A 12,343-nucleotide genomic window follows, 5' to 3' on the forward strand; every position below is an offset into this window, starting at 1 on the left:
TAAGAATGGGGGCTGCCATTGTAGCGTAGTGCTCTCTGCAGCACCAGTTTCCCATGAGGGCACTGGTTCTATTCCCGGCTGCTCCACTTCCCATCCAGCTTCCTGCTTGTAGCCTGGGAAAGCAGCAGAAGATGGTCCAAAGCCTTGGGCCCCTGTACCCACAGAGGAGACCCGGAAGAAGCTCCTGGTTCGTGGCTTCAGATCAGCTCAGCTCAAGCCACTGTGGTCATTTGGGGATTTAATCAGCAAATAGAGGATCTCTCTCCTTCTGCCTTTCAAATAAAAAAATAAGTCTTTAAAAATGTATTTTTCTTTTGCATACAGAATTACGTTGTCTTCAACAAACGCCTTTAGACCGTGCATGGGCATCAGCAGGCTTTATCCCCAAACAAGCCTATCTCTGGCTTTCATTCTCCTGAACTCTCTTCAGGACTCTCGGGAAGCACCTCCCACCGGACAGAGCCACAAGCAGCGTGGACCGGCCGTCAGGGCACCAGGGACGCAGGCCGCCTCCGCCTGCCTCGCCCTCTCTGCTTCCTCCCCGTCCCTGGGCACTCCCCGCGGGCTCCTCGCGCCTGGCGTTGCCAAGGACGCCCAGAGCGAGTGCCCAGAACAAGCTTCTAAATTACTTATGCCCCGCTAACAGCTGCAATGCGACATTCGCCGATCAGGAAGCCTGACGGGCACCAGCTCCCTCAGCTGCTCTATGGACCACGGCGCGTGCCGTTCGCTTCACAGAAGCACATGGGCACGAGGGGCTCCCCGGTGCTCTCGCTGCGGCTCGGGCGCAGAGCTGAGAACCACAGGGGCTCCTGGTGCTCTCGCTGTGGCTCGGGCGCAGAGCTGAGAACCACAGGGGCTCCCCGTACGCCAAGAAGAGGCTCACTTCCGGCATTTCGGGAACCAACAAGTGAATCCACACTGACCACCACTGAACTGAAATGTGACATGTGTCCCTTAATGTGCTTGATACACATTCTTCCTTGTCTTTTCTCGTTTGAAAGGCAGAGTTACAGGAGAGAGGAAAGAGGGGAGTGAGGGAGAGGCAGCTTCCATCTGTTGGTTTACTTCCCAAATGGCACAGCAGCTAGAGCTGCGGTGGTCTGAAGCTTGGAACCTGGAGCTTCACCTGGGTCCCCCTCGGGGTGGCAGGGCTCACACAGTGTCAGGGAGCCGGATGGAGCATGAGCCCGTGCCCACGGGGCTGCTGGCGCTGCAGGCGGAAGTGTGACCTGCCCCGTCTCACACACTCCCTGTTCACACACACACTGCTCTTATCTAGGTCACACTGCACTTTGCTCTTCCCTGAGTTCTCATGGTTCTACCATACTGTTCCTCATGGAACATTCTTAGAAGCATTTGGGGTGCACAGAAAACGTGACTGGAAAAAAAAGCAACATTAAAACAGAGAGAAAACATCGGGGAGATGATTTGTGATCTAATAGCTACTTGCAAGGAAAGTGAGCAAAACTATTTCCAAGAGGCGCTGCAGGTCCCAGGGGCCAGGAGCCAGGGTGGCACTGGGGCAGTGGCCTTGCCCAGACCAGAGGACCCAGCTTGCCTATGGCCACATCCTGCTTGCCAGGACAGCAGCCTGAAGGACAGGCTAAGGGGCCACCGGTCAGCCGGGCCACAGACTCGGGGGACAGAGGCCTTGCCACTAACAAAGTCCATCAGAGAAGACCCTGCTCTGGGCGCATACCAAGCACACAGACAATGCCAGGTTCTGTCTTGCCCTGCCTTGATAAACTGTAACAAATGGAACACTGAATTACACACAACAAGGAAGCCCTGAGCACGGCCCGGGAAAGCTGCCCGACACAGAGCACCCCCTCCCCAATGCCTGAAATTAAGACTGCCAAAATCGGGCCCGGCGGATGGCATAGTGGTTAAGGTCCTCGCCTTGCAGGTGCCAGGATCCCATATGGACACCAGTTCTGACCCCGGCAGCCCCGCTTCCCATCCAGCTCCCTGCCTGTGGCCTGGGAAACCAGTCAAGGACGGACCAAAGCTTTGGGACCCTGTACCTGCATGGGAGACCCGGAAGAGCCTCCTGGCTTCGGAATGGCTCAGCTCCAGCTGTTGCAGCCGCTTGGGGAGTGAATCATCGGACGGAAGATCTTCCTCTCTGTCTCTCCTCCTCTCTGTATATCTGACTTTCCAATAAAAATAAAATAAAGCTTTAAAAAGAAGAAGACTGCCAAAATCAACTCAAAATGGACAGCACTCCCAAGGACACCCGCTTGGGGGCTCGGGGGTTCGGCCAGCCCAGCACTCCCAGGGCACAAAAGCAGGCCCTGAGCCCTCCCCTGCTCCGTGGCCTCTCTCCTTCTCCCGTCATTGGCTTATCCGGGAGGGGGGCAAGCAGAAGCGCGGGAGCCCCAGGACGGTGGGTGCAAAGCCTTCCTCGTCCAGAGCTCCACCCACACAGGACGCTGGTGTTCACAGACAGACACTGGCATGCAAATAGACACCTGTGTGCCCCAGCTGACTGCCCACTGCAGCCCAACCCCAAGCAAAATGCCCCAGGACCAGCTACTGGCCTGGGCGAGGCAGGGCGACAGAGCCCACTCGGAAGTCCTCCATGCTAACTGCTGCAGAGCCATCCCTGGGGACCTGCACTTGGCCTTGCCCTGGGCCCAGCTTTTACTCTGTTGCTCTCTCTGCCCGCCAGCCTTGCCCACAGGGATTCTTGTTCCCAAAGACCTGGCCCCCAGGACCCGGAACCCGGATGGACCTCTCCTGGACACTTCTGCCTAGGCTGTGTCCCGCCCTCAGGGACGGCAGCCAAGGCCACTGCCCTCGTGCCCACAGGCCCACGCAGACGTGCAGGTTTCTGCCTTCCTAGCCACAGCCGCCCTCCCAGCGTGGCCCGGGTCTTGTGGGCCTAGCCCTTCCTACTCTCATCTAGAACCTGCCTCGCTGACCACGCACAGCCCCCTGCTGTCCTCCCAGCACAGGGCCCTGCACTCGCCCGGAAACCCACGTGCAGGGCCAGCCAGGTCCCTCCAACCCTGAACTCTCCCTCCTCGGGCTCCCCTTCACGCCCCCGGCTCTGGCCTGTGGGCTTCTGGCTACTGAGGTGGCCCCCTTGCTCGTCTTTCCTAATCGGACTCAGTCCAGAGCTGCTTCCGTTCCCAGCACAAGCAGCAAACTTACCTCGGCCTCGCCCGCCGCTCACAGCAGCCCTGGGTCTGGCTGCCTGTGCTGGCTTTCCAACGTGTTCTTAAACAATCACACACTGTACGGATGGGTTCAAGTCAAGCAGACACTCAGCACTGCCTTGTCGGCGCCAGGCACCTACCCACACGACCCAGAGGTTACCAACTGCTAAACCACCACCAGGAACCCCAAGGTTTCCTCCCGTTTCAAGGCCTGCCCGCATGTCTACAGCACGCACACCTTCCAGCCAGATCTGCCGCCTGTCTGAGCTGCATGCTCCTGGTTTTGTCCAGAGGAGGGTGTGAGCTTCTGAGGAGCCACATGAGCTGCAGGCAAACCTGCCACCCCCCTTTGGGGGCAGAAACCAGCGGGCGATCGGAATGTTCTGGGGCTCCGTGTGCCCCTGGAGAGCTGTCTGTCAGACCTGCTCCTGCAGGCCATCTGCACGTGGGCCACTGCCATGTCACAGGCCTCCTGCCGCCCGGGACCTCAGGGCTGTGCCTGCTCTTCTCAGCACGACTGGCAGCTGCAGAGCTCTGGCCAAGACCCATGAGCTCTGGGTCCATGTGGCAGAATGGACATGTCTGGAACTCTGCTGGAACTGGCGAGAAAGAGGAGAGAGCGGGCATCCGGCCTGGCAGTTTCACAGCACTGATTGCCTTCTACCCTGTTAATCGGGGGGCGTGTGTGGGTTCACACACTAAACCCGACTCCCACATCACAGGCGAGGGCTGAGTTCCTAGCTCATGATGTTCCAGCACTTTCCTGCTCATTTCTGTTTAAGGAGTGACCCACGCAAGGGTCATGGTGTGTGTGACCCACGCGAGGGTCATGGTGTGTGTCTCTCAGATGAGGACAAAGAACACGAGGGAGAAATGACAGCAGATAAGCTCTGGGTTCTGGGAGCCACCCGAGGCACGCGGGGCTGCGGGCTGCCCACCCACCCACCCACCGAGGCACGCGGGGCTGTGGGCTGCCCACCCACCCACCCACCGAGGCACGCGGGGCTGCGGGCTGCCCACCCACCCACCGAGGCACGCGGGGCTGCGGGCTGCCCACCCACCCACCGAGGCACGCGGGGCTGCGGGCTGCCCACCTGCCCTCTCCCCTCCCTGTCAGTCCCTGTCCCCGTCCCTCTGTGCCCCTGGTCTCACTGCTCGGGCTGAAACCATTTTCCCAGCTCCTTCAGTGAGAGCTGACTTCTGCCTGCACATTCTCATGTTTTCTGACTAAACGCATTAGAGCCGACTTGCCGGAGCTGAGGCGTGCTGAGTCCTTGCAGTCCTCAGGGCCACGGAGTGTGGTGTGTGAGAACGGCTCTATAACGCCGGGGACTCCCTGGATTACGGGAACACGTGGTGGGTTTTCCTGAATGTCCCACATGAGTGACACCCCCGTGGGTTCCGTGTCCCGTGAGGTCTCGGTCCTCAGTCCAGCTGCACTCGGGGCTCGCCCGCCTGCACACACGTTCTGCCTCTCTCCACGCCACGCACCACGTGGAGCTGTTGGTGGGAGCAGGGACAGGAGGCGTTTGCTGATTCCTGGCAGAGATGGAGACAGACCTCTTCCATCTGTTGGCGGGTCTACAGCTCAGTGCTGGCAGCAGCCGGGAGCCAGGAGCCAGTGGCTCAGGCCTTGCACCACTGCTGCCACACTCGCAGGACGCCGGGTCAGAGGCGAAGCCACCAGGACTCAGCAGCTTACCCCAGCTGAGGCCCAGCCCTGGCCCACCTGCCCTTCTCTCCCTGTTCCTCTCACACGCTTCACTTGCCAACTGCTCCCTCAGTTCACGGCTTTCTCCCTTTCGCCAAGTGATGGCATTTTGCACATTCAGCTTAATATATGATCTGAAGAGGCGCCTGGCCTACTGCTTAGGCTCCACTGGACCCTGTGGGCGTGCGTGGGGTCTAGCCTGGCTCTGGCTTTGGACCCCAGCGTCCTGTGGATGCACAATGTGGGAAGCAATGGTGAGGTCTCCGGGGACCCTGTTCCACGTGGATGATGTGACCGGAGCTCGTGGCACTGGCCCCTGGGCTAGCGTGCCTTTCCCCCTTTCTAACTTCCTCTGCTGAGGAAACAATCTCCCCTTCCCATATGAAGTGCACAGCACATTTGCGACTGCCCACTGGGGAGCGCCACCGCTCCTGTGTTTCCCTGCAAACTGCGGGGACTGCGCCCAGCTCCCTCGCCCAGTCGCGCCCTGGACCGCTCCCATCACACTCAGCGTCTGTAGCGCCTCTCCTTTCTCCTCCCGAGCACACAGCCGTTACTACGTCACTGTCCTTCTCAAGGAGGTGGGGGCGTTGTCCTACCTTCCCTTGGAGCTGCACACACGGCTGGGCTGTGGCAGGGCTGACAGAAGGCCCAGGTGCACAAGCCAGAGACCCTGCTCCGCCTGCCCCGGCCTCTGAGTGGGCTCCTTCCCCAAGCCACGATCCCACTCCTGCCTCTGTCCCCAACCTGGCCTCACATGGGGTCTGGCAGCCACCTTCTCCTGTGCCACCCAACGCCTGGTCCAGCTGGGGAGCCAGAGGCCTGTGCTGGCCCAAGGAGACTGTTGGTACCCACTGCTTACACAGCGGCTTGATTCCAACACGCAGGTGTCTGTCTGAACTGAGGCAATGTCAAGATGGAGTAGGTCGAGCAAGCTGCCGGCCTTGGGAAGAAAACGCATCCTCCTTGGCCCAGGCCCAGGGCAGAGCCACCCGAGGGCCTCAGGGCTGTGCAGGACGGCTGGGCTGGGCACACTGTGAGGCTGCCCCGGGAACACACCACTCTCCTGGTACACAAATTCTAGATGACACCTCCCTGCGACAAAGGTCAGCATGCCACACTCTGTGCGAAGACAGACTGCCACCCACGAGCGCCGGATGTGCAGGCGGCACGCCTTCTCCGGGCTCGCTGCTTCAGAAGATGCTGTAGGACAGCTAACTGCCACCAAAGCTGCAAGACCCTGCTCCTGCAGAGGGGACTCTGGTCACGCCGGGCTGAGATGAAGCGAAAGCCACAGCAAATACCTGAGACAAGCCAGGAGCCTGGCCAGAGGAGGCGGAGCGGCCGCGTGCACCTGGCCGGGAGAGCCAAGCGTGCCGGCGCTTCCTGTGCAAACACGAGGCCTCGGGCCGACGCCGGAATACTCGCGCTGTATCATTAACATTTCAGCTCCGACACATTCTTCAATTTAATTGAAAGGAAGGAAATGAGCTTCTTGACCTCTATTCAATCTAAAATAATGTCCACCATTTTCATTAATAGCCAATACGGCTGGCATGCTGCACAATGCATCAGACATCCATCTGCTGTACACCCGGGCCCACAGCAAATTGTATGCCACTGGGTTATAATTTGCAGCAGCACACAATATACCCACAATAAATTCAAAATGGAATTATGCCACTCAATCAAAGCAGAAAACAGCAGAAGGAAAAATACATTTTGGACTACAACACTACGCTGATACACATCGGGAGGAGGGTGGTCAGAGAGCAGGGATCACCCCCCCCCTCGGAAGCTCCGGCATCAAGAACTGGAGGAAACACTGGCCCGGGCTGTCCAGTCAGACGGTGCCCAGCCAACACACACCCACATGGTAGCAAGTCGCACTCGAGCGCACACCACGCCCCAAAGCACACACCACTCCACAGAGCACACCACTGTACAGCACACACCACACTCCACAGCGCACACCACTCCACAGTGCACACCACTCCACAGTGCACACCACACTCCACAGCACACACCACTCCACAGAGCACACCACACTCCACAGCGCACACCACATTCCACAGCACACACCACTCCACAGAGCACACCACACTCCACAGCGCATACCACACTCCACAGACCACACCACTCCACAGAGCACACCACACTCCACAACGCACACCACACTCCACAGCGCACACCACACTCCACAGACCACACCACTCCACAGAGCACACCACACTCCACAGCACACACCACTCCACAGCACACACCACTCCACAGAGCACACCACACTCCACAGCGCACACCACACTCCACAGTGCACACCACACTCCACAACGCTGTCCTTCAAAGCCAGGGGAGGGGATGTGTGAGGAGGGAGGGGAGGACACTGATGGAGCACGGAGCACCGCCATGGTGAGGAGGGAGGGGGCACTGATGGAGCACCGCCATGGTGAGGAGGGAGGGGGCACTGATGCAGCATGGAGCACCGCCGTGGTGAGGAGGGAGGGGAGGACACTGATGGAGCACGGAGCACCGCCGTGGTGAGGAGGGAGGAGGCACTGATGGAGCACGGAGCACCGCCGTGGTGAGGAGGGAGGGGGCACTGATGCAGCATGGAGCACCGCCATGGTGAGGAGGGAGGAGGCACTGATGGAGCACGGAGCACCGCCATGGTGAGGAGGGAGGGGGCACTGATGGAGCACGGAGCACTGCCATGGTGAGGAGGGAGGGGAGGACACTGATGGAGCACGGAGCACCGCCGCCGCGGTGAGGAGGGAGGGGAGGACACTGGAGCACCGCCGCGGTGAGGCGGCTCTAGGAATCGCCAAGGGTCGCGAGAGACCGCCTTTAACATCCCACTGCACGCAGTAGAAAACACTGAAAAGCCACATCCATTTGGATATAATAAGTTTTGAAAGTCAAATTCTTTTTATGACTTTTTGAAGATGCCTTGTATACATATTTTAAAAGTTTTGATCCAAAAAATGTGTAATTCAGGGGTGGCATGAAGTTCTACTGCTAATCTGCCACCTCCAAGTGCCCGGCCCCCCTTGGCCAGGTCCGGCTGGGTCAGCCACGGTGCACATGGGGTCACCCCACTGTGTCCCCCTGGGAGTGTCACTGGGTCGCCATGGTTGCACTGTGCACGTGGGGTGCAAGTGGGGTCACCCCTTTGTGTCCCCTCCAGGCAGCTCTGTCCTCCCCTGCCTCTAGCAGTAAGAACATTAGAGGGAACCCTTTTCCTCCAATCAGGAATCAGAGACAATGCTGGACGCAGCCTGGCACTCGGTAGGCAGGCCTCAGCTGGGCTGCAGGGCCCCTGCATGCCCCCGCCAGGGCGTCAGGCCCCTGTCCTGGAGGACGCAGCCTGGCACTCGGTAGGCAGGCCTCGCAGCAGAGCACACAGCGGGGAGCAGCAGCAAGGGAGGACGTGGCCTGGGGCTGCTGGGGTCAGGGTCCTGAGGGAAAGCCGTCTGCCTGAGCAGCACACTCATTCCCTCAGCTACTCCACAAATGGCAGAGAAGTGGCGACAGGAAAGGAAATGCTACTTTTTAAAACTGCTAGGGAGAAATGGAAAGATCACACTTCAATTCCAAGCAGGGGCGGACGTTACTTCTTCCAAAATAGCCTTCCCCGGATGAGAGTTGCTCCGCAGCCACCACCAGGGCACTGCTGATGCTCCGTGCTGAGCCGACGCGCGTCTGAGAGCAGCCACTCTGCACGGAGCCAGCCTGGAGCCAGCCTGGAGCCAGCCTGGGGGGTGGCCAGGAGCCCCGGGCTCCCCAGCCCACAAGCTAGGTTGAGGAAGCAAGGGCGTTTCCTGGCCCCTGTGGCCCAGGATCCGAGGACACGCAGCGAGCCCACGGGGCACTCACCAGCGCAGCGCGATCTTGATGGGGGTGGTGAGGCAGGACGTGAAGAGGTCGGCCGGCAGGTCAGGCAGCATGGGCAGGAGCTCGTGGGCCTCGCAGGCGGCCAGCTGGATGCAGTTCTTCATGGATGGGGGCAAAGGCATCTGCGCCAGTGGGTGGTTGGGGTTGATGGCAGCCACCTGCAGGGCACAGGGCAGACAGTCAGCTGGCGGCGCTTTCCTGCGGAGGGTACCACGCTGGGCCCGTCAGCCCTTATCTTCCAAGTTCTCCTCAGCTACGGTCCCCCCTCACCCCAAGATGACAATGACACGACCAATGTTCTTGAGGGTCATTCATGGACTTTACAGACGTGATGACCTGGTGCTGCAAAGAAGAGCAGGGAGCGTGAAGAGACATCAACAAACAAGCAGACCACGTGATACGTGTGAACATGACTGCAAGCGAGTGTGAGTGCAGGCATGAGCAAGTGTGAGTGCGAGTGCAGGCACAAGCGAGTGTGAGTGTGAGTGCAGGCACGAGCGAGGGTGAGTGTGAGTGCAGGCACGAGCGAGGGTGAGTGTGAGTGCAGGCACGAGCGGGGGTGAGTGTGAGTGCAGGCACGAGCGGGGGTGAGTGTGAGTGCAGGCACGAGCGGGGGTGAGTGTGAGTGCAGGCACGAGCGAGGGTGAGTGTGAGTGCAGGCACGAGCGAGGGTGAGTGTGAGTGCAGGCACGAGTGAGGGTGAGTGCAGGCACGAGCGAGGGTGAGTGTGAGTGCAGGCACGAGCGAGGGTGAGTGTGAGTGCAGGCACGAGTGAGGGTGAGTGTGAGTGCAGGCACGAGTGAGGGTGAGTGTGAGTGCAGGCACGAGCGAGGGTGAGTGTGAGTGCAGGCACGAGTGAGGGTGAGTGTGAGTGCAGGCACGAGCGAGGGTGAGTGTGAGTGCAGGCATGAGCGAGTGTGAGTGCAGGCATGAGCGAGGGTGAGTGTGAGTGCAGGCACGAGTGAGGGTGAGTGTGAGTGCAGGCACGAGCGAGGGTGAGTGTGAGTGCAGGCACGAGCGAGGGTGAGTGTGAGTGCAGGCACGAGCGAGGGTGAGTGTGAGTGCAGGCACGAGCGGGGGTGAGTGTGAGTGCAGGCACGAGCGGGGGTGAGTGTGAGTGCAGGCACGAGCGAGGGTGAGTGTGAGTGCAGGCACGAGCGAGGGTGAGTGTGAGTGCAGGCACGAGCGAGGGTGAGTGTGGTGGCCCTGGGTCGTGTTCACACCGAAAGAGCCACAGAAGCAGCGGCCTCCATCGCAGGACACACAGCAGGATGATTTATTTTGCTGTCTGTTTTCTCCGATTTCCTGAACGTTCTACAACAACCGGGCGTTGATTCGTAATCAGGAAAAGATTTTTGTCTTTTTTCTAAATTCAAAACTTGATCTTTGTTGACAGCAGGACGGCACCACCGGTGTGTGCCTCCCGAGGTGCGGACTGGGCAGGTGTGGGCTGGGGTCCCCGACGGCACGAGGAGGCCCACGCGGCTTCCCTTTTCACGCAGCACCACCGAATGCTGGAAGGCAGCCCAACACAGCACACGGTCACCCTGTGGCCCAGTGGGTAAGCTGCGTCCCAAACTGAAGCCAAGGTACAAGTCCCAGCTCTCTGCTAACGTGCCTGGGAATGCGCATGGCCCCACTGCCTTGGTCCCTGCAGCCACGTGGGGCACTCGGGCAGAGTTCCTGGCTCTTGGTCCAGCCGGGCACATAAAGGTCCGAGGGAAGAGAACCAGAGGACGGGAGAGCAAGCTCTCTCTCCACCTCCTCTCTCTCTCTCCTGCCTACCTTTCAAATAAGTAAACATTAAAAAACAAAACAACAAAACCACAGAACTGTTCTACAGCTTTACCCCACAGCCACCCAACTCCACCACACAGAATAACCCAGTCTGTACCCCGCTGCCACCCAACTCCACCACACAGAATAACCCAGTCTGTACCCCGCTGCCACCCAACTCCATCACACACAACGACCCGGTCTGTAGATTTGACTCCTTCCTTGTTACACGTGGCGCGTGCATGTGACAATATCTGAGCCCACAAAAGACTCTGCTGTCACTTTCAGAAATAATGAGGTTCCCAAGCACCCCCAGCGTTGTGGCTGGCATGAGAGATGACGTGTGCACACCGCTCCGCCGGGGCTGCACAGCCTCGTGGGACGCGAAGGGCAGAGCCCGTTTCACTGAGAAGCTCTGCTCACGTCTGGCCTGGGGACGACAGCGGTGAGCCATCAGAGGGGGAGAGTGGCAGACGGAGGTGGACTCAGGGTCCAGCCAAGCCCCCAGGCTCCTGGGGAGGGTCGTGTAGGCGCTTCCCCGAGTCAGGGGGTCAACTACACGGGTGTACGCCTCGTCCTGGCTGCCACGCTCACTACGTGGCCACAGTGGACAGCCGTCGGTAAAGCCGACCCCTGTGGGTCAGGAGCTGGGTGGGCACAGCTCCACCTCTGACACCAGGAGAGGAGGTTGGACAGGGCAGGGCCTCCCTGGGACACAGCCCGATGCATCGGGGCCCCAGCACGCTGACCCCCCGCTCCAGAGCCCGCACGAGGCTTCTCACTTCAGAATCCATGGCTTTGTTTTCTAGGCCACCTTCAGCAAGAAGCGGAGCTACATGTGGGGGGCAGGGAGGCAGCGGCGAGCCAGGAAGTGTCTCTCCACCCGCTGCAGGGCTCGGAGGGAGGCAGTGTAAAGCCTCTTGGTGTAAGAAGCTGCTGTTTTGCTAAGTCAGGATGCGTCAGGCTGCGGGCCCTGGCTATAGGACGAACCCAGGTGCAGGAGGGCAGGGGCGCAATGCTCCAGTCCCAAACCGGAGGGGCCATAAAGACAAGGGTGTGCGAATGGGATGAGCCGGAAAAGGTAATGAGTGGGGGAACGGAGCAGACTGCTTGCACCTGGGATAAAAAAATCTGAAGTTGATACTTTTGACTTTGATGTATGTTACAGCCAAAAGGGGCCTATATAAGCTCCAGCCTTTTGCTAGTTCGAGGTCCAACCCCTCCTTGGCTCAAAGCCTGTGAGCCCCAAGACCAGTCTGAGCCCAGCATGCTGGCACAATGAACTCTGCTTGCTTTTGCATTACCAGCAAGACTCTGTTGTTTCTGGAGGGCTCAAACCCGGACCCTAACAGGGTCACCCTTTAACGCCCTCAACCATGTAAATCTGATCTCCATTTCCAGAGCTCTTTCATGACGAGGGGTCAGCGCAGTGCCGCGGGCCAGTGCAGCCCCTCCCCTCGCACAGGTTCCCAGGCGCAAGACTGCAGACGCATGCGCTGTTAACCACCTGCCTACGACGGCAGCGCACCTGGCCTGGAGTGCAAACCAAATGTTTATCTGCAAGACGCCGACACCGTGTGCTCTGCTGACCATGCCAACGCAGTCGGGGCTTAGCGACACAGCAGCTGAGAAGAGGGTGAGATGGGGGTGCAGTTCGAGCTGAGAGGAGCAGGAGCGTGGACCCCCACCCCCGGTCCCCAGGTCCTGGCCCTGGTTCTGTCGGTAATACATGGGCACAGCATCCTGCTGCACAGTCAGGGGACGGGGGAGGCGCTGAGTCACGCGGAGTCACGCCTGAGCC

General features: G+C 59.6%; 1 protein-coding gene across 3 annotated transcripts in view; it reads right to left on the reverse strand.

Moving 5' to 3' along the window:
- The window catches only part of RPTOR (regulatory associated protein of MTOR complex 1), a 209,586-nt gene that overhangs the window by 82,665 nt on the left and 114,578 nt on the right, over positions 1-12,343 (reverse strand). For all 3 annotated transcript variants that reach the window (XM_040989809.1, XM_040989808.1, XM_040989807.1), the window contains exon 6: positions 8,749-8,924. In XM_040989809.1, the coding sequence (XP_040845743.1) occupies positions 8,749-8,924 (176 nt within the window). The remainder of the gene's footprint in view (positions 1-8,748; positions 8,925-12,343) is intronic.

This window comes from Ochotona curzoniae, unplaced genomic scaffold (genome assembly GCF_017591425.1).
Source record: "Ochotona curzoniae isolate NIBS_2020 unplaced genomic scaffold, NIBS_Ocur_1.0 contig_523, whole genome shotgun sequence".
Lineage (NCBI taxonomy): Eukaryota > Metazoa > Chordata > Mammalia > Lagomorpha > Ochotonidae > Ochotona > Ochotona curzoniae.